Source organism: Bos taurus, chromosome 20, assembly GCF_002263795.3.
Source record: "Bos taurus isolate L1 Dominette 01449 registration number 42190680 breed Hereford chromosome 20, ARS-UCD2.0, whole genome shotgun sequence".
NCBI lineage: Eukaryota > Metazoa > Chordata > Mammalia > Artiodactyla > Bovidae > Bos > Bos taurus.
Window position 1 is genome coordinate 35,217,195 of NC_037347.1, and position 22,777 is coordinate 35,239,971.

At 40.4% G+C, this 22,777-nt stretch overlaps 1 protein-coding gene across 5 annotated transcripts in view; it reads left to right on the plus strand.

The window, feature by feature from the left end:
• The window catches only part of FYB1 (FYN binding protein 1), a 171,220-nt gene that overhangs the window by 55,095 nt on the left and 93,348 nt on the right, over positions 1–22,777 (plus strand). For 4 of the 5 annotated variants that reach the window (XM_059878760.1, XM_059878759.1, XM_005221607.5 and 1 more), the window contains one exon: positions 15,505–16,666. In XM_059878760.1, coding sequence (XP_059734743.1) covers positions 15,532–16,666 — 1,135 coding nt within the window. In that variant the 5' untranslated portion in view covers positions 15,505–15,531. Of the gene's footprint in view, positions 1–15,490; positions 16,667–22,777 lie in introns of those variants that run through there. The other variant, NM_001105414.1, reaches the window with a different exon arrangement.

Below are 22,777 nucleotides of genomic sequence, written 5' to 3' on the forward strand. Positions count from 1 at the left end.
CTCAGTTGAGTAAAGAAGACAGGGCAGACACTTAGAAAGACAAGCAGTCAGCCTCTGTACCCCAGTTCCATTCACCCATGCTGAATCAGTTAAAAAAAGGGAAAGTCACTCAGTCATGTCTGATGCTTTGCGAGCCCATGGACTCTAGCCCACCAGGTTCTTCTGTCCCAGAATTCTCTAGCAAGAACACTGGAGTGGGTTGCCATTCCCTTCTTCAGGGGATCTTCCTGATCCAGGGATCAAATCTGGGTTTCCTGCATTGTAGGCAGTTACTTTACCATCTGGGCTACCAGGGAAGCCAGTGCTGAACCACGGTAGCCCCCAAAGACATTCCAATCCTTGCCACTGAATCTCGGCAACTCAATAAACATGTGAGGATAAGAGCAAGAGAGATCCAAGGTCCCAATGGTTTTGAATCATTTTTGTACCCAAATACACCAGGTGATGCCACACCTTCCCATTTGTACTGGCTGGGCTGGTCATTCATTCTCCATAAAGAAATCTTTGAAGAAACAAAACAAGATGCATTGGGACGTTCAGCATGTGCAGCTTGAAAAAATCCCCAGGGTGATTCCACCACACCCTGTGCCTCTTACCTTCCTCTTTCCTTGTCTTAACCTCAAAGTAGACCATTCAAAATATCTGTATTTACTTCATCAGTCAAAAAATAACTTTAGTCAGTGACAAGCGTGCTTATACTTCTCAAGTCGTTTTTGTTTTTATTCATATTAGAAATTTGACACTGGCCCCCTGTTATGTGTTAGTCACACTTACATGTGTCATTTAAAATATTCTAGAAGTTAAAAAAATTTTTTGAGTCGAAATTTCATCTGAGCAGTAAGATGTTTACATATAAGCTTGATATTATTGAAATACCATTTTTCCTCCCTTTCGAGACATTTTCTTTTTTTTAATTGAAGTATACTTGATTCACAATACTGTGTTAGTTTCAGGTGTACAGCAAATTGATTCAGATATATATATATATATACATAAAAATATATAATTTTTCATTACAGTTCATTATAAGACATTGGATATAGTTCCCTGTGCTGTACAATAAAGCCTTATTGTTTACCTGTGTTGTATATAGTAGTGTGTATCTGTTAATCCCATTGTTGTTGTTGCTTACTCACTAAGTCAGGTCCAACTAGTTAGGGACCCTGTGGACTGTAGCCCTCCAGGTTCCTCGTCCATGGGATTTCCCAGGCAAGAATACTGGAGTGGGTTGCCATTTTCTCCTCCAGGGGATCTTCCTGACCCAGGGATCAAACCCCCTGTCTTGCATTAACAGGCAGATTCTTTACCACTGAGCCTCCAGGATGGCCTGTACTCTTATCTCTTCCCCCTCTTTCTCCTTTGGTAACCATGAATTTGTTCTCTGTGTTCGTGAGTTTGTTTCTGTTTATAAATAAGTTCATTTTCATTAGTTTTTAGATTCCACCTATAAGTACTATCGTATGATATTTGACTGACTTCACTCAGTATAAGAATCTCTAGATCCATCCATGTTGCTGCAAATGGCATTATTTTATTCTTTTTTTAGGGCCAAGCTATATTCCATTATATATATATAGCTATATATATATAACATCTTCTTTATCCATTCATCTGTTAATGGGCACTCAGGTTGCTTCCACATCTTGCCTATTATAAATAGCACTGCAATGAACACCCAGGTGCTTGTATCTTTTCAAATTAAGAGTTGTCATCTTTTCCAGATATATGCCCAGGTGTGGGTTTGAAGGATCATATGGTAACTCTATTTTTAGCTTTTTAAGAAACCTCCACACTGTTCTTCATATCGGCTGCACCAAATTACATTCCCACCAACAGTGTGGGAGGATTCCTTTTCCTCTCCTTCCACTCCAGTACTTATTATTTGTAAACTTTTTAATGGTGGTCATTTCAACTGGTATGAAGTGATACCTCCCTGTAGTTTTGCTTTGTATTTCTCTAATAGGGATCTTGAGCACCTTTTCATGTAGCTGTTGGCCATCTGTATGTGTTCTTTGGAGAAATGTCTATTTAGGTCTTTTGATTGGGTTTTTTGATTTTTTGTTGTTGTTTTTACTGAGTTGTATGAACTGTTTGTATATTTTGGAGGGTTTCCCTGGTGGCTCAGTGGTAGAGAATCTGCCTGCAGATGCAGGAGATGCAGATTCCATTCCTGTGTTGGAAAGATCTCCTGGAGAAAGGAATGGCTACTCACTCCAGTATTCTTGCCTGGAGAATTCCATGGACGGAGGAGTCTGGCAGGCTGCAGTCCATGGGGTCACAAAGGGTTAGACACAACTAAGCAGCTAACACTTTTCTTACTTTTCATCTTATATTTAAGTCTTCAAGCCATTTTGAATTTATTTTTGTGTATGGTGTGAGGGATGGAGTCATTTTGATTTTGCTCTTTCAATCACTGTAAGTTAGAAAAAAGGAAAAAAAAATCTTACTGTGTGAAAATATAAAAGCAATTATTTTCATTTTGGTTCACATCCTTCTTCAACTTCCCTCTGGTAGTGAACTTGAAGTTGCAGTCAGCTGAACAATCAACACTAGTCTCAGGGGAAAATGGATAAACCAGAATGGTGCTCCAGACCCCTAAACTGACAGTTACAGGACTCACATCACTGACTGTAGAGAACAGCTCTTTGAGAGCAAAAGATCTAATGTAGTCATCTACTTAAACCCTGACTCCTACACCAGACACACTTAGACCAAACATCAGAAAAAGCAGACAGCATTGTTTGTCTTCTCTTAGCTGTTTCCCCTTTCCAGGTGAGCTGTGATGTTGCAAAACCAGTCAGAATATTCTGGCCAGAGACCTACATCCCCTGTGTCACATGTCAGGGTATTGATAGAACAGATGTTAACACATCATCTGCAATGATGAGGGGTTCTTGAACTGAAGGTAAATTACTAGGGTTTGGTGGGAAATTTTTTGGATTAGAATAAGAAACAAAAAGTTCTGTATGTGAGCTGAGATTCTAAACTCCAAATACTAACTGTACAAGAAGGAAAGAAAGTCAGGATTCAATGATGTATTGAGAAGAACACGAGACTTAGAAAATCTGGGTTTGGATCTCTGTTCTACTATGTGCTTGAACTCCGTATACCTTTCTGTAACAAGAAGAATTTACCAGGCTTTGGGAGGATCAAATGAGATATTATACGTGGAATTTTTGTTTTTAAGTGTGATTATTAGTTCTAATAATAGAATTAGTAATGAGTATAAAATACCAAACTCCAGAATGTTTTTTGCCGTATATACAAAAACAAAGAAAAATACTGAGATCATTTGTACCCTGGAATAAGCAATCTTAGTAAAGCACAGAATTTGAACTAGATAGTGGCAAAGTGCCACATACCAGAACTAACACATTAGCAAGGAATCACGAGGACCCTCTGGAGAAAATAAAGAAATGCATGAATGAGTGGTATGTGAAAACCCAGAGCAGCTGAAGTCATGCAGCACCTTGAAAATTGAGGGCGCCTGAGAAAAGAGAGTGGCTAGGTATTAAGAGCAGGATATACACCATGGAAAGGTTGAAATTGAGAACATCACAGTTTTAATGAGAAAAGGTGCAACCGACAGCAAAGAGCCCCATGACAACAAAGGTGAGAGAAATTGCTCATTTCATGGCAGAGTCTTGCTGCTGTGACTTCCAGGAGAGGAAAGCAAGTGAAGTCAGGACTGTGGAGTGATTATATTATTTAATCCTGATTAAGAAATAGTGAGTGCATTTTCTTCCATGTTCAAAAGAAATGGAACAGAAGTGGGTTGAGAAGAAAGAGGTATGGGGGAAGGAGTCCACATATTCTGTAAAGTGAGGTTTCAAAAATCATCCATCTCTCTGTGGATGGGTGTGAATCTCCTATAACCTTCCATTTCTAATGTCTAGTTGTTTTATTTTTTTTTTCCCCTCAAATCATACTCTGGCTGCCTCACTGACCGGCAGCTAGCTGCTGTCTTGATGGGCCTGTTGAAATCTTCCTCTTCTAAGTGGTTCTTGTCACACAGAACTTCTCACATGCTGGGAAGGAAGTCTTTAGAAAACCCCACAGACGGCCTCCTCTCCCCACCCCCACCCACTCCATGTAGACCTTACCTTTCAGTTTCTAACTTCCCGTCAAGGGCAGAAAGGAACTGCCAGGCTCGGTGACAACGTGTGTTTTCGTGTGTTGAGAGGGATGTGGGGGCTGAGAAAAAAAAGAGCAGAACATTTCTGTCCTGTTTTTCCTATGCCAAGGAGTATCTTTCTCAGCCATAAAGAATGTTTTGCTTCAAATGTCATGTGTTTGGCAGTGAGTTCTCTTTTGCTGGCTCATATTCTTTTCTATATGAAAATAGAATAGCCATTAGAAATAGTAGATGAAAATAAGATTTCTTTGGGCTGACACTTGGAGACACAGAAAAATGAAATGACTTATATTGCATTACCATGTGGACATTAAACATTATCCTAAGATCCAAATAAGCCCCTAGAAAGAGATTTATAAAAACACTTCAATTATCTGTAAGTTCATTAGACAAAATGTAAATTCCTCAGAGATTACCCTCTGATTTCATATAGTTAATGCAGGCTAAGTGAATTATCTACTTTTGCTTTGTTGACTACACCAAAGCTTTTGTTGTGTGGATCACAACAAACCGTGAAAATTTCTTTTTTTTTTTTTTTTTTACTGTGGGTTTTTTTTTTTTTTTTTTTTAACTTTACAATATTGTATTGGTTTTGCCATATATCAAAATGAATCTGCCACAGGTATACATGTGTTCCCCATCCTGAACCCTCCTCCCTCCTCCCTTCCCATACCATCCCTCAGGGTCATCCCAGTGCACCAGCCCCAAGCATCCAGTATCGTGCATCGAACCTGGACTGGCGACTCATTTCATATATGATATTATACATATTTCAGTGCCATTCTCCCAAATCATCCCACCCTCTCCCTCTCCCACAGAGTCCAAAAGACTGTTCTATACATCAGTGTCTCTTTTGCTGTCTCATATACAGGGTTATTGTTACCATCTTTCTAAATTCCATATATATGCATTAGTATACTGTATTAGTGTTTTTCTTTCTGGCTTACTTCACTCTGTATAATAGGCTCCAGTTTCATCCATCTCATTAGAACTGATTCAAATGTAGTCTTTTTAATGGCTGAGTAATACTCCATTGTGTATATGTACCATAGCTTTCTTATCCATTCATCTGCTGATGGACATCTAGGTTGCTTCCATGTCCTGGCTATTATAGACAGTGCTGTGATGAACATTGGGGTACATGTGTCTCTTTCAATTCTGGTTTCCTCTGTGTGTATGCCCAGCAGTGGGATTGCTGGATCATAAGGCAGTTCTATTTCCAGTTTTTTAAGGAATCTCCACACTGTTCTCCATAGTGGCTGTACTAGTTTGCTTACTTAAAGAGATGGGAATGCCAGACCACCTGACCTGCCTCCTGAGAAATCTGTATGCAGGCCAAGAAGTAAGTTAGAACTGGACATGGAACAACAGACTGGTTCCTAATCAAAACAGGAGTACGTCAATGCTATATATTGTCACCCTGCTTATTTAATTTATATGCAGAGTACATCATTCAAAATGCCAGGCTAGATGAAGCACACACTGGAATCAAGATTGCTGGGAGAAATATCAATAACCTCAGATATGCAGATGACACCACCCTTATGCCAGAAAGTGAAGAAGAACTAAAGAGCCTCTTGATGAAAGTGAAAGAGGAGAGTGAAAAAGTTGGCTTAAAGCTCAACATTCAGAAAACTAAGATCATAGCATCTGGTCCCATCACTTCATGGCAAATAAATGGGGAAACAGTGGCAGACTTTATTTTTCGGGGCTCCAAAATTACTGCAGATGGCAACTAGAGCCATGAAATTAAAAGACACTTGCTCCTTGGAAGAAAAACTATGACCAACCTAGACATCATATTAAAAAGCAGAGACATTAGTTTTCCAACAAAGGTCCATCTAGTCAAAGCTATGGTTTTTGCAGTAGTCGTGTATGGATGTGAGGGTTCGACCATAAAGAAAGCTGAGTACCGAAGAATTGATGCTTTTGAACTGTGGTGTTGGAGAAGACTCTTGAGAGTCCCTTGGACAGCAAGGAGATCCAACCAGTCCATCCTAAAGGAGATCAGTCCTGAATATTCATTCGAAGGACTGATGCTGAAGCTGAAACTCCAATACTTTGGCCACCTGATGTGAAGAACTGACTCATTTGGAAAGACCCTGATGCTGGGAAAGATTGAAGGCAGGAGGAGAAGGGGATGACAGAGGATGAGATGGTTGGATGGCATCACTGACTCGATGGACATGAGTTTGAGAGAACTCCAGGAGTTGGTGATGGACAGGGAAGCCTGGCATGCTGCAGTGCATGGGGTCACAATGAGTCAAATATGACTGAGTGACTGAACTGAAGTGAATTACATTCTAAGCAAATGTAAGCTAAATTTGCTGTAAAAACTGTATGAAACAGAATAACAAAACCCCATGGTTTCAGAACTGTTTATTATCAACATCCTATCAGCATTCCACTAACATCGAGAAGTCAAAAATTTACAGAAGAACAAACTTCAGAAATACTTAAAGAGTCATATTTAATTTCCTCATCCGTTAATGGTTAAGCCATCAGAGGCCATGCCAAAGACAAAATTGTATTTATGCAGGAGCTATTTGGTCAGATAACCAGGAAGATGTTTGAAGGTTCTAATTTGTAAAATGATGGTGATTTTTAGACCTGATCTTTCAGGACAAAGGGAACACAAAAGCCGAACCGATCAATATACCTGGAGAGTTCAAGGTGACTCAGCATTTGGGAGGTGGGCCTTCGCCGGCTAAACTTTACCAATTGCTGAGTGACCTGGCTTCCCCTACTTCAGTTCAACCCAGAAGGGAGAACCCAGTGGAAACCAGGAAGGAGTGCAGAGCAGCAGGTGCCTGAGATCACAGAAGAGGGAGTGATGATGCACAGTGGCATCTATAGAGGTTTACTGCCAAGGTGTTGCTCAGTCTAGCCTCTGGAGGGAAGCCAGGCACACACACAACTACCAGAGCCCCGCTCGTGCCAGCTGTTTTCTTCTTACCACATTATACCTCACAACACGAAGCTGAGGTGGGTCATCTACCGTTCCCTCTCCACCTTCTCAAGTCGCTGACAAAAATGTAAGGGGTTGTCACAGTGGGGGCTGCCACTGCTTCTTCCGCTGCCAGCCCCTCCTCCCTGGGCTTTGACCAGCCTGTAGCAGCCCTCTCCTTCCCCAGGAACTCAATTTGTGGTGAGAGGCATGTTCCCACATCCTGTTAAAAAGGGGCTTGATGCTGCCTTCAGCATCAGAGGCTCAGCCAACTGGAATCCATAACAGCTCATTTGCCATGAAGTAGACAGGGAGCTTTTGGGAATAGATTCATGGCGGGGTTCAACGCTCCTTAAGAAGCTAATAAAATCTTTTCTCCTACTATCCTCTGTCTGACCAATCATGGAGAAATTCAAACAAATTCAGCCCATCAGCCAGTATGTTTATGTATATATAATTATGGCTGATTTGTGTTGTTGTGTGGCAGAAACCAACACAACATTAGGTCCTTCCCTGGTGGCTCAGGTGGTAAAGAATCTTCCGGCAATGCAGGAGACCTGAGTCTGATCCCTGGATCAGGAAGATTCCCTGGAGAAGGGAATGGCTACCCACTCCATATTCTTGCCTGGACAATCTCGTGGACAGAGGAGCCTAGTGGGCTACAGTCCATGGGGTCACAAAGAATTAAACGAAACTGAGTGACTTTAAGTTTCACTTTTCAACACAACGTTGTAAAAATATTTTAAATATTTAAATAAAAATAAATTAAAATTAGCAATTATGAAAAGAAATGTGTCAGGAAATATGGGAGTACTTATTTGGGTGGGGAGTGACAGAGGGGGAACATTTTTGAAGAAAAAAAAAAAAACAGGTCCCTGATTTTTTCATCTCCTTAAGGAAACAGAGTACACACATTAAATACATAAATTATGATTCATCTAAATATTTAGACAGTGTTAACAGAGATGAAAAGACTTTACTTCAGTTTCAATATCTATTGTGGAACTTGCTATTTACCATCCTGAGAAGCTGTGTCATAAGTACTGTATTTTAGTCAGCTGCCATGAACTCTATCTTGACAATCAAAAACAATGAAAGTCATTTTATTATACAATTTCTAACAAAAAGGGGTTTTAAGAAATTTTATTTTCAGACTAAAATAACTGCACCCCCCCCAAAAAAAAATTCTCTTTTCCAAGTTTCCTAGGTATAGCAGATCAAGTCTCTTCAAAGAGAAAAGACAACTTATCTGTGTGTGTGTGTGTGAAGTTTGGGAGGGCTTGGCTTGGTCATGAAGAATATATTTTTATTTTCTTTAAGCAACAGAAATCAATGAGGCTAAATACTACTATTGTTCTATGAAAGTTTGAATTGCGTGAGTCTAATCCAAATTTTCACCAGTCTGTTCTTACCTCAGGGGTGGTAAATTTATCTGGCTTATAGAAAAATGCGCTATCTTTCCAGTCTTTTTGCTATACTTCTGGTCAGTCCTGGGCTGAGTGGATCCTAAATTTGAACAACATGAGCCATCACTTCGGCAGGAGCTGGGCTCTCCCAGGCAGTGCACCACCCCTCATCTGGCTTCTTCACTGGGCAGGAGTAGGGCTGACTTCCTGGAATGCTTTCCCATTACATACGCGTCTCCTCTCAGCCTCATATTATCCTCTGATGTCACTCTATATGGGGTTCTGTTCTGGGCAATAATGAGTGGTAGGAACTAATTTTGTTCCACAGGTAGAACCAACAATTCAGACCATATTTGAGCAATCATATGTTATCTCAACATAGCAATAAAAAAAGAAAATCTATACAGGATAAAATCGATCAGTGATTAAAGAAAAGAAGAGAATCAGAGGCATAGAGAAAGATTTGAAAAACTATTGTTATTTGCCAACTTTCCTCATGATTAAAAGCATTATATGCAATCAAGTAAAATCATTTTCTTTCTCTTATTCCATGGTCTCCATTTAGAAAAGAATAAGAGCATCCATAATAGGGGTTCATTTTCCTCATGAGTTAATTGCAAAAGTGACGCTACCACATCTTAAGGAAGCAAAATCAAGCTCAAAGTTATTTTATATTCTGTGTATTTGTTGGCTGCGCTGGGTCTCAGTTTCTATGCAGGCTGTCTCTAGCTGTGACCAGAGGCTACTCTCTAGTTGCATTGCATGGGCCTCTCGTTGCAGTGGCTTCTCTTGCTGAGGAGCACAGGCTCTGGGCACTCGGGCCACAGGAGTTGCGGCATGCAGGCTCAGTAGTCGTGGGTCAAGGTTTAGCTGCTCTATGGCATGTGGAATCTTCTCAAACCAGGGACCAAACCTGTGTCCCCTGGCACAGGGGGCAGGCGGGTTCTTATCCACTGCATCACCAAAGAAATCCTCAAAATTATTTTAAATCCATTAGTTACCCAAGATTTGTGGGTGTTTTATTTCATTTGTGTTTTACAAGTGAAACTTCACAAGAATGAGACTTGAAAGACAAGGAACTTTGAAAACAATCTAGTAATTGTCTCTTGTATCATTTAGTTTCTCTACAGTTTTTTGTAGATTTTAGAGTGTATAGCATTATAAAAATTAAAAACAGGCTTTCTGGTAAGATGTTTCTAATAATCCAGGAGTAAGAGGATTAACCCAAAGCTTCTGTCTTAGCACTGTTGGTACTGATAATTCTTAGTTTCAGGGGTCAGTCCTGGGTATTGTAGGATGGTTAACAGCAGCTCTGGACTCTATACATGAGTTGTCAAGAGCACTTTCTCAGTCAGCCATTTCAATCAAAGGCATTTGCAGACATTGCAAAAACTGCCCCAATTTGAGAACCACTGGATTAACCTAATATCCAAGACATATTTAAAACCAAACAAAATCCAGTTACCAATAACAGTGATGGAGTATTACTAATTTTTCCATATGAAAATATGTAGATGAACTAGCTACAAAATAAAACATTTTCTTGATGTGTAATTTCTTGATGTCTGTCCTAAATGCCATCTCAGTCTTTAAGTATATATACTTGATTCACTGCCTTTATGTAAGTTGCTGAAAGCAAAAAAGAGTTTCTGGAATCTGGAGTTGTTAACTAGAAGTTCAGAGGATGTAGCTAAAGTATTTTTGCATCTTCCCAGGGACTGTGGAAAACATGTTAAGTTTATATCAGTGAAGATGTATAATTCTCAGAAAGGGGAAAATATGAGGTCTAAAGGAAATTCACTTCTATCAAGAGCATTTCTACATCTATGTAATTATAGCACAATGGGTAGTAGTTTTGGCTAAACATTGTACAGAGATTCCTTGAATTAAGATGGTTCAATTTAAAATTTTTCAACATTATAATGATGCATCTAGCAGAAACCAAACTTTGATTTTTGATCTTTCTCTAGGCTAGTGATATGTGGTACTATACTCTCAGGTGATGCTCAGAGCTCCCAGTCAGCTGAGCAATCAGGAGGGTTAACAAGGTTAAATCCCAGTACACTTACAACCACTCTGTACCTAGACAGCCATCTTGTTTTTCTTTCAGTATGATATTCAATAAATTACATGAGATATTCAACACTTTATTATAAAACAGGTTTTGTGTTGGATGCTTTAGCCCAACGAAGGGCTAATGTAAGGGTTCTGACCACATTTAAGGGAGACTGGGCTAAGCTAGAATGTGCTGTAGGTGAGGTGAATTATATGCACTTTCTACTTTAGGTATTTTCAGTTTATGATGGATTTATTGGGATGCAACCCGATCATAGGGCCATCATAGGGCTTCCCAGGTGACTCAGTGGTAAAGAATCTGCCTGCCAATGCAGGAGCTGCAGGAGACATGGGTTTGACCCCTGGGTCAGAAAGATCCCCTGGAGGAGAAAATGGCAATCCATTCCAGAATCTTTGCCTGGGAAATCCCATGGACAGAGGAGTCTGGCGGGCTACAGTCCATAAGATCGCAAAAGAGTTGCACAAGACTTCGTGACTAACGGCAGCAACAACAAACCCCATCATAAGTGGAGAAAGATCTGCACAAATACATTAACAGATGGAAAAAAATAGAAAATTACATCAAATAACTGTGGAAAATAAATTTTTAGTAATTTGAGGTGAAATGTTTGTTTTACTTAAAATATCTTAAACTCTGAGATCTCCTACAGTAGATTCTGAAATACCTTTTCTTAAGGATAAGGTATCCTTAAGATCCTTAAACCATTAAAAGTTTAAAAAGTCCTGCAAACTAATGTAAGGTGTTAATAACATGAGAAATGATGTAAATTATGTGAGAACTTTCTATATTATCTTCTGAATTCTTCTATAAATCTAAAATTGTTGTAAAAAATAAAGTAAGGCTTTAAAAAGTTGTGTAAATAATAGGCATTGATACGGATCAATTGTTAAGGGAAAAAAGCAGAATTGATACTGAAAGTATTTAACAACTAGAATCGCTTGGGAACCAATCAGAAATGGCTACTGATGGTTTATCTTGCTGAGCTGGTGTGTAGCACAGGAAAAAAGTAAAGTGCAAAGCAGAGCTTCCCACATGTACAAAACACAGGGACAGAAAAGATGTACCTGTGTTTATTTATATACATTTTTATCAGTATAGACATAGCTTAGAAATATATATAAGAAACTGATAATAGTGGTTGACTGACTCCAGAGAGGAGTTGAATAAGCTCTCCATGCCATTTATTGTTTAAAGCAGGTCAATTTTGAGAATAAAAGGAAGCATTATTAATCATTGTTCCAGAGCAATAAGCATAAACTTGTGTTGTACTGTTAAGTTAGGTATGTGACCCTCCTAGACCTGGGGCAGGAGGGTTTAGAGACTCAGGTTTTAGAGCAGGATTACTTTTCCCTTTATCATAAAATACATTGTTCTTATCCTCTTTTTAACTTTTTCAAAGTAAAAAGAATCCCAGAAAATGGAATGAATATTCAGTCTACAATGAAATCAGAATGGGAGAATGTAAAAAAAAAAAAAAAAAAAGTTTAATCATTTTTGCCTTTCTATCATTATTATTAAGGAAGAAATTAAACTATTATTGTTAAGATGAAGGGTGAACCTGGGTGTTGAAACTTTTAGCTAATAAACTTACTAAGAGTGATAACAACCAAAACTTCTAAACCTAAGTAGTCCATATAATAGATTAATAGTTGTGGATTTCGAGCCATTCAGAAAGTGAACATATTAGTCACTCAATTGTGTCCAACTCTTTGTGACCCCATGGACTGTAGCCCACCAGGCTCCTCTGTCCATGGACAAGAATACTGGAATGAGTTGCCATTTCCTACTCCAGGGGATCTTCCCGACCCAGAGATTGAACCTGGGTCTCCTGCATTGCAGGCAGGTTCTTTACCACTGAACCACCAGGGAAGTATTAGTGAACACAGGTGCTGTTGCTAATCTGTGGCTTTTTCTTTCCTTGTGCTTCCACTACCAGTTAAAGTTTTGGGGGCACAGGGCAGGGGGTGGGGAGGTAAGCCAAACTCAAACATCATAACTTTACAATGTTACCCAGCTGTATGCTGGTTTCAGTCACACTGATATAAAATTAGGACATAACATTAATGATTGTAACTTCAGAATTTGGTCACTTGGAGAAAATGATGTTATGTGACTAGTGAGTTAGAAAAAAAAAATCACAGTGGCAGATAATCATAGAATGTATATTATGTTGCAATTCTTGGTCTAAGAAAATTTACATGCATTAACTCATTTAATCCTTTTATTTTTTAAAAAAATAAAACACAATGAGGAATAGGTACTGTTACAATTCTCATTTTATAAATGAAGAAAACGGAGTTTCAGAGAGATTAAGTAACTTGCTAGGTCACACAGTAATTAAGTAGTCCAGTCGAAGTTTGAACCCAAGTCAGTAATTTCAGAGCCAGGGCTATTAACCCTGATGTTACACTGCCTTCTGCATCTGGGTTGGCACCTTGGACTTAAATTACAATTCAAATCAACCACTCTATATTTTTAAAGTAAAATCAGGGCATGCGGTTGGACAATGGGTTAGTGTGTTTCGTGGATTTCCCCCAACTCCTCCCCCACCCCAGCCAAAATCCAAGATGTGAAGTTGCTGTGACTAAAAAGGATGTCACTCAAATCCTTTGGTTTCTGTTCTGTCACCAATGCAGTGAGAGAGGTGAACTATATATTGCCAAGGCTTCACTTGCTTTGTAAAAATAGGAAACCCTCCCAAGTTCCATATACTCTTCAAAATGTCCTACAGATATTGATTTGTTTTATCTTCCTAACAGCCCTATGACATGGCTTTCCTAGTCCCATAAAAGAGGAAAGCAAACTGAGGAAATTTTTGTATTGATAATTCTTTTTGCATTTTGTGTTAAGATTTAAAGTCTTCCATAGCTATGATCTCGGGAAGCAAAGGCAGAACTTGTCTTCACCTGTTCCCTCTTCCAGCAACCAAATTCTCTCTGGTTCTCTGGTCTTCCTGCCTGTTACACCCAGGGATTACTTGAGGATTTGAGAAAATCATGTGGATTAAAAAAATGGTCAAAGGAGGCAAGGTAGAAAGCAAGATATTCTCAGCAACTTGGATATAGGGTAATAAATTAAAGGAGCAAAATCAACCTGGAAAATGCTGCTTCCGCTTGGTTTTCTCCTCCTATCTAGGGTCCTTACCCCCATCTTGCAAGTACACACACATTATAGGTTAGTAGAGAGAGAAATTCTTAATGAAAGGACCATTTCTTTTAAAAATCACCATTCACAGAATTCAGCTCAGTGTCAACCTGAACAATTCCCCAAATATATTAGAACTGCAGGGATTCTATACAAAGGAAAATGAGACAGTTTCTGGACTTTGTAGCCCAAGACAGACCTGAATCAGCATCTCTGGCCTTACGGTTTCTGGCTGTGAGCCCTTGAATATGCTACTTAACATTTCTAATAAGAGTAGTTTCCTTTCATTGAGCCCAGGCTGAGGGTCAGGGAGGCACTTCACAAACTCCATTTTTAACGCATATGACAGTTCTGGCAGATAGTCGCTATTATCCCCATTGTATAGATTGTATCACTGAGGTCCTGTGAATCAACGAGGATTGCAACCAAGTTCCCATGCTCTTACCATCACATCCTCCTGCAGTTTCAACCTCTTTCCTATGAAATGGAATTAAATGATGCCATCCTTCAAAAGAATGACATGGGGCAACACAGATAACATGCCTGGTTCCGAATCAAGCACATGTGTTTACACACTAAACAGTGGCTCTTATTATTATGAAAGAAAGTAACGTGGGGGTCCATCACAGTGCCTTCAGTGCTACATGACTTAAGAGGAGGAAGCGGTTCTTTCCAACCAGAGAGGATCTCTGGTTTTTTGGTATCTGAGTGGGGCCTTGAGAGAAGAAATATGCTCGGGCGTGTGGCAATGATCGGTGAGTGTGGGAAATAAGAAAACCTTTCTAAGTGAATTTTTAAAGCACAGAAATGGAAACTGTCATGGTTACCTGTGATTTTTTTTTTTTTTTTAATTTCCTGAAAGAACTACAAAAGTTCAACTCCCAGTTTTTGGGAGAAAAAAGGAAACCAACCATGAATTTTTCCAGGTTACTTAGGATTATAGTCTCAGAGAAGGTGACAGCCTGCCCTCTTTCCTAGGTAACACCCTGATTCTAGACAAGAGGGACAAAGACAGTAGCAGGAGACTGGAGAAACAAGCTTCTGGAAATGAGAGTCTCCAGCCCCTTTCTCATCACCTTTCCATTGTCCCAGACCCTATACCCCTTGAAAACGAGTGCAGTCGGCCTGCTAGTCTGGTGCCAGCTGAATCATTTACACTAAATATGTATCGATAAGTATAACAAAACTCACTTTATTGCTTATATATAAAAATGAGTGGGTTTTTCTGCCACATCTCCCTGTGAGCAAACAGATGGACTTAAATATATATATATGAAAAAGAACAGGCTCGCAAACCACAGAGATGTCAAATGTGGCTATGCTGTATAAAGCATGCAACCTAAATTTACAGAAGAGCTTGCTTTCATTTTTGAAACACAGTTTCTCTTTAAGAGCCTCAGCTGTAAAATATGGAAGAAGTCTTTTGTTAGTCACTTTCACATTTTTTTCAAGTTCAACAAAACAGATAAATACCAAGTTCAGAGTAAATCCCACAAGAGAGCTAGAGAAACAGTGAGAGGAAAGAAGGAAAGAGAAGTTGTGACTTAACAACAAAAAAAATACCAAGTCAGTCTAAGACAACCAAAAAAAAAAAAAGTCTGTGTATCACAGCCCTCCCCTTTGAAGAAAGTCTCACAACTTATTTTGCCATAGAGGAAGAAAAATGTTACAATATCTCGTGAACCAATCAGCGACGCTGAAGGCCTCAAACCAGGAAACCTTTAAAGTGTAGTATTTTAAATTGTGCAAGTGAGACTTCAGTCTCTCAGCGAGTGTTTCTTCCCTGTGCTTGCAGGATGGAAAAGCAGATGTGAAGTCCCTCATGGCGAAGTTTAACACCGGGGGCAACCCCACGGAGGAGGTCTCCGTCAACAACCGGCCCTTCAAGGTCCCGGGACAAAACTCCCCCTCAGGAGTCCAAGCCAAAAAGAACTTGTTCAACAACCAAGGGAACGCGAGCCCTCCTGCAGGACTGAGCAACGTGCCCAAGTTTGGATCCCCCAAGCCACCTCTGGGGGTGAAACCTTCTCCTGAGGAAAAGCCTGACAAGGAGCCCAAGCCCCCATTTCTAAAGCCAGCGGGAGTGAGCCCCAGGTTTGGACCACAGGCTAACTCGGCCACCAGAGACTCCGAGGTGAAAGCAGGATTTCTGAAACCTGTAGGCCCCAAGCCCATCAACTTACCAAAAGAAGATGCCAAACCTGCGTTTCCCTGGCCTCCTGGGGCTAAACCTTCACTTCCCAGTGTAAACCAAGACCATGACTTAAAACCAGGCCCCAAGCCGGGGTCAATGCCTCCAGCCCTGGAGAATGAACCAAAACAAGTCTTGTCAAAGTTGGCTGGGGCAAAAGGCAAGTTTCTGTCAGCCTCACAAGATCTGGACCCCAAGCCCCTCTTCCCCAAACCTGTCTTTGGCCAGAAGCCACCCATGAATACAGAGGATCCCCAGGAAGATGAGAGCCCCACCAAGACTGCGGCTCCACAGAGAGGGCCCCTGGTCCCCCTGGCAGCCAAGGCCAAGTCTGGCCCTTTGAAACCAGCCAGGGAAGAGCCAGAGAATAAAGAGCACGGAGGTGAGACGTCAGTATCTCCTTTTCCTGGAGTTGTTCTGAAACCTGCTGCAAACAGAGGGGCCCCCGGAGGCCTCCCAAAAAATACTGAAGAGAAAAGAGAAGATAGGAAGATGGATGCAGCTAAGAACATCTTCCTGAACAAAATTACTCAGGAAGAGTCGGCCCCTGGGGCTCCTCCTGCCAAGTTCTTGAAGACCCCTTCGAAGCTGACATCGACAGGGCCCTGGAGCCAAAATCAAGACAAGGAAAAGGGGGACAAGAATTCAGCGACCCCCAAACAGAAACCCCTGCCTTCCTTGTTTACCCTGGGACCCCCTCCACCAAAACCCAGCAGACCACCCCACGTTGACCTGTCGAAATTCCGGAAAGCCACTTCTGGAAACAGTGAGTTCTTTTCTCCTTTGTTATTTCATATGTTTTGCTTCCCATCAGAGGGTGTTCTAGCTTCTGGGTAAAAATTTGTAACAAGGAATGATGTAACAAAATTTGTAACAAGGAATGTAACAAGTACGCCTGTGTCTATGATGACTTTTTCTTGGTGGTTTCTTTTTTCTGGTATGGGACTTCTGAAAGTGTTGAAATCCTTAGTTCTATTCTGTGAGGAAGTGCCTTGAGGGGGCTGGTTTGGGGGCTTGGGGAGGAATACATCCATTTGATTACTAGGTAGTTTTGCTTAATGATGACCATTTCATTTACTTCTTTTGTTGGATTTCATTTCTGTTGAATTTAGAGTGAGATGTGTTCCCTCTAGTACCACAAAGGCATTAGAAGGTGAGCCAGCCTCCGAGTCAAGTGGCTGAGCCCGGGGGACATTTGACTGTCACGGCTGCAGGGTGCCCTGGCATCCAGCGAGTAGAGCCCAGAGACGCTGCTAGCTCCTCACAACAAAGAATTATCCAGGCCCACATGTCAACCGTGCAGAGGTTGAGAAACCTTGTCACAAATGATTTTAAATGTCCACAAATTTATCAGGTGTCTCCTAATTCCAGTATTCAAAGAAGAGATGCAAAGGACTCGTGAAATGGCACTTACTGTTTTATATTTTAGCTGTTGTTTTTCAGTCAGCATAAAGTTTTCTGAACATTCCTGATTGCTTAAGTAGTACTTTAGGATAATAAGCCAGACAGAGGGACACATTATTTTCCTTCTGGGTAAATAGTTTAATTTTCTGTCAGAGATGTTACCACCCTGCTATGGCATACAATAAAAGTTGATCCTGAATGACTTGGTAAAGATTGGTAACCCTCTGAGTGATGAAAGAAGCTCACTTATGCTTGAAATGATTAAGACTTTAGGCAAAGAATGTGCAATTGTTGTTTATCGTGAGAAAAGGAAAAGGATGGTTACAAGTGACCACACCACTACTAGATGTATCTTTTTTTACTTACAAGAGTGTGATCTATTTAAAGCAATTCTGAGTATAAAGGTAGTTTGTTTTATTTTGGTCCTGTAGAAGCATTTTGCAATATGTCACTTTCCTGAGATCAGTATTCTCTATGTCAAACCACAGATTACTAATCAAATGCCCCATTAATCACTCACATTGAAACAAGTTTGGAATAACCCCATGATCATCTGTTTTCTAGAACAAGTCAGTCTTGTTCCACTTATGTCCTCATATGTCATCCATCATGTGCTAGTTCTAATACTGATCCATAACTCAGAAATGTTTGGGGTTTTTTTTTTTAATCTTCTAAAGGACGCTTTCTAATTCCCTGTCTTAATTTTTCTGTGCTTCAGGTAAAAATGAGCTATCATAACCACCATTTTGTGGCTCTGACTTCATGTCAAAGAAACTGTCCTGATGCAAAATAGAAATCCTTGAGAGGTTTCTTCCACGTCCGCCATCTTTATTTCCACCGCACTGCCTGGTTTGAATGGTGGTACTCAGATGTCTGCTGTTGCACTATTGAAATGCCAGTGAAGCCCTCTTTGGGCTCTGTAGTCCCAGCAAGGTCAGCCTGGAGCTGATTTTCAGTGAAATACAGCTTCCAGAGACTCAAGCAAAATTGCTTAGGAAGTCAAGTTGATCCTTGCCCTCTTTCTCCTTCTCCTTGCAACCCTGTCCCCATCCAGATGTGCCTCCCCACTGCTCAAGTGTCCCATGACACAGTTAAGACTCTAAATCTTCTCATCAACGTACCCCAGCTCTACCCTCTGATCCCTTGATACATATTATGCTTCAAACTGTTCCCTCTTCATCCACCTCTTCCAGAAATCAAAACTCAATCTTTTATTTTTTCTTTTGGTGGGAGGTGGGATTCTGAATTATTAGAAAAATATTTTATGTTGGAGTGTAGGTGATTAGCAATGTTGTGATAGTTTCAGGCAAATGGCAAAGGGACTCAGCCATACATATATGTGTGTCCATTCTCCCCCAACCTCCCCTCCCATCCAGGCTGCCCCATAACATTGAGCAGAGGTCCCTATCCTAATACAGTAGGTCTTTATTGGTTATCTATTTTAAATATCGCAGTATATACATGTCAGTCCCAAGCTCCCTAGCTGGCTTTTCCCCCATCTTTCCCCCAAGGTAACCATAAATTCAAAACTCAATCTTCTTAATTTGAACTGACATCAAGTTGTCGTCAGTATAAAGCAATCCAATTCATAACTAATTCTGAGTAACACCCCTTTACAGCATTCACAATTTTAAAAAAGCATTTAATTTTTAACTTATTTTTTAAGTAGAAATTATATCTGACTCAAAAGCAACAACTATAACATGATATATAGTGAAAAGAACTTTTAGTCAGTCCCCACCATTTGCTGGGTCTCCACAGAAACCACTCTTCTAATTGCTATATTTGTCCAAAGTTTCTTTATGCTTACCCAAGCAAATATAAATACAGATATTAATCCTCTTGCCTTTTACTGAAGAAATAAAATTCAGTATGCATTGCTTTGATCCTTTGATTGTATTTTTAAAATAAAAATACAATCCCTGCCTATCTTTACACATTTTAATAAGAGGTTACTGTTGAGCTGCATAATATTCAGGTACATGGATGACTCACCTAATTGATATAACAGTTTGTATTGTTTTTAAACTTTTGCTCCTCAAAACAGTGCTGCAGAAATTAACTTTGTATATGCGTCACAAAAATGAACACTTGTTTCCTGAACACAGAGACTTTCTTAATAGTCAGGTCTGCTGACTCCTAATCCCACCACTGCTATGGTTCCATACTAAGTAGTTTAGCATTCCATTTAGGAAGGTTAAAAAAATACCAGAGTTTTAAAGTGTATCATAGTATTCAAATTAATTGAAGCTTCATCTAACTCTGTAGGTTTTCAAAACTCTAGAACTTTTTTCTTAACCTTCTACCTGATTCCTTCCTTTCCAGGTTCACGTTTAATTCCTTAAACATCTTTTCCAAATCTACCTTCCATCTTTTATCATCTTTGTCCAATATATCAGCCAGTAAGGAGACTTCCCTGGTGGTCCAGGGGTTAAGACTATGCTTTCCAATGCAGGGGGACACAGATTCAATCCCTGTTTTGGAAGCTAAAATCTCATATGCCTCATGGCCAAAAAGCCAAATCATAAAACAGAAGCAGTATTGTAACAAATTTAATAAAAACTTTAAAAATGGTCCACATTAAAAAAAAAAAAACCTTTAAAAATAAAAAGAATGCTTATTATTGATTGAGGACTTGTTACATATTAGATACATGCTGCTGCTGCTGCTGCTGCTGCTGCTAAGTCGCTTCAGTCGTGTCGGACTCTGTGCGACCCCATAGACGGCAGCCCACCAGACTCCCCCATCCCTGGGATTCTCCAGGCAAGAACACTGGAGTGGGTTGCCATTTCCTTCTCCAATGCATGAAAGTGAAAAAATAAAGTGAAGTCGCTCAGTCGTGTCCGACTCCTAGCGACGCCATGGACTGCGGCCCACCAGGCCCCTCCGTCCATGGGACTTTCCAGGCAAGAGCACTGGAGTGGGGTGCCATTGCCTTCTGTTTATTCCTCCTAAGAAACCAATGGAAATGGGAATTCTACCTGGAAACTAAAGCTCAGAGAGGTTAGGGGACTTGCCCAAATCCACAATCTGACTAGGCGGAGAAATTGGTCCTGGACATTGGGTGCAGTCCTCCTGTCTCTCTGATTTCAGAGCCTGTGACCCCCTCATCACCTTCCCTGCTACTCTCCCTCCTTGAAACATAAGATATTATAAAATAATAAATCAAGCATAAATGAAACCCACAGAATCTTTATCCTTCTCTGTTTCTCTGACCTTTGGTTAAAAATTGTCATTTTTTTGTTTTGCTATAAATACCACCATAAATACCATAAATAAAATCCATGTAGACAGAGAACAGTCTGTTTAACATTATCTATTTGGAGCACAGAAATAATATATTCTTGTTAGTCATTTAAATTTGTCTTCCCAACAAAGTCTAATTGGAATTTAGTATTCATACTCTATCAGTTTAGTTCAGTTCAGTTGCTCAGTCGTGTCCGACTCTTCGCGACCCCATGAATTACAGCACGCCAGGCCTCCCTGTCCATCACCAACTCTCAGAGTTCACTCAAACTCATGTCTGTCGAGTCGGTGATGCCATCCAGCCATCTCATCCTCTGTCATCCCCTTCTCCTCCTGCCCCCAATCCCTACCAGCATCAGAGTCTTTTCCAATGAGACAACTCCTTGCACAAGGTGGCCAAAGTATTGGAGTTTCAGCTTTAGCATCAGTCCTTCCAAAGAACACCCAGGACTGATCTCCTTTAGGATGGACTGGTTGGATCTCCTTGCAGTCCAAGGGACTCTCAAGAGTCTTCTCCAACACCACAGTTCAAAAGCATCAATTCTTCGGCGCTCAGCTTTCTTCACAGTCCAACTCTCACATCCATACATGACCACTGGAAAAACCATAGCCTTGACTAGACAGACCTTTGTTGGCAAAGTAATGTCTCTGCTTTTGAATATGCTATCTAGGTTGGTCGTAACTTTCCTTCCAAGGAGTAGCATCTTTTAATTTCATGGCTGCAGTCACCATCTGCAGTGATTTTGGAGCCCCCCAAAATAAAGTCTGACACTGTTTCCACTGTTTCCCCATCTATTTCCCATGAAATGATGGGACCAGATGCCATGATCTTCGTTTTCTGAATGTTGAGCTTTAAGTAAACCTTTCACTCTCCTCTTTCACTTTCATCAAGAGGCTTTTTAGTTCCTCTTCACTTTCTGCCATAAGAGTGGTGTCATCTGCATATCTGAGGTTATTGATATTTCTCCCGGCAATCTTGATTCCAGCTTGTGCTTCTTCCAGCCCAGGTTTCTCATGATGTACTCTGCATAGAAGTTAAATAAGCAGGGTGACAATATACAGCCTTGATGTACTCCTTTTCCTATTTGGAACCAGTCTGTTGTTCCATGTCCAGTTCTAACTGTTGCTTCCTGACCTGCATACAGGTTTCTCAAGAGGCAGATCAGGTGGTCTGGTATTCCCATCTCTTTCAGAATATTCCACAGTTTATTGTGATCTGCACAGTCAAAGGATTTGGCATAGTCAACAAAGCAGAAATAGATGTTTTTCTGGAACTCTCTTGCTTTTTCCATGATCCAGCGGATGTTGGCAATTTGATCTCTGGTTCCTCTGCCTTTTCTAAAACCAGCTTGAACATCTGGAAGTTCACGGTTTCACATATTGCTCAAGCCTGGCTTGGAGAATTTTGAGCATTACTTTACTAGCGTGTGAGATGAGTGCAATTGTGTGGTAGTTTGAGCATTCTTTGGCATTGCCTTTCTTTGGGATTGGAATGAAAACTGACCTTTTCCAGTCCTGAGACCACTGCTGAGTTTTCCAAATTTGCTGGCATATTGACTGTAGCACTTTTATGGCATCATCTTTCAGGATTTGAAATAGCTCAACTGGAAATCCATCACCTCCACTAGCTTTGTTCATAGTGAGGCTTTCTAAGGCCCACTTGACTTCACATTCCAGGATATCTGGCTTTAGGTGAGTGATCACACCATCGTGATTATCTGGGTCGTGAAGATCTTCTTTGTATAGTTCTTCTGTGTATTCTTGCCACCTCTTCTAAATATCTTCTGCTTCTGTTAGGTCCATACCATTTCTGTCCTTTATCAAGCCCATCTTTGCATGAAATGTTCCCTTGGTATCTCTAATTTTCTTAAAGAGATCTCTAGTCTTTCCTATTCTGTTGTTTTCCTCTTTTCTTTGCACTGATCACTGAGGAAGTCTTTCTTATCTCTCTTTGCTATTCTTTGGAACTCTGCATTCAGATGCTTATATCTTTCCTTTTCTCCTTTGCTTTTTGCTTCTCTTCTTTTCACAGCTATTTGTAAGGCCTCCCCAGACAGCCATTTTGCTTTTTTGTATTTCTTTTCCATGGGGATGGTCTTGATCCCTGTCTCCTATACAATGTCATGAACCTCCGTCCATAGTTCATCAAGCACTCTATCAGATCTAGTCCCTCAAATCTATTTCTCACTTCCACTGTATAATAATAAGGGATTTGATCTAGGTCATA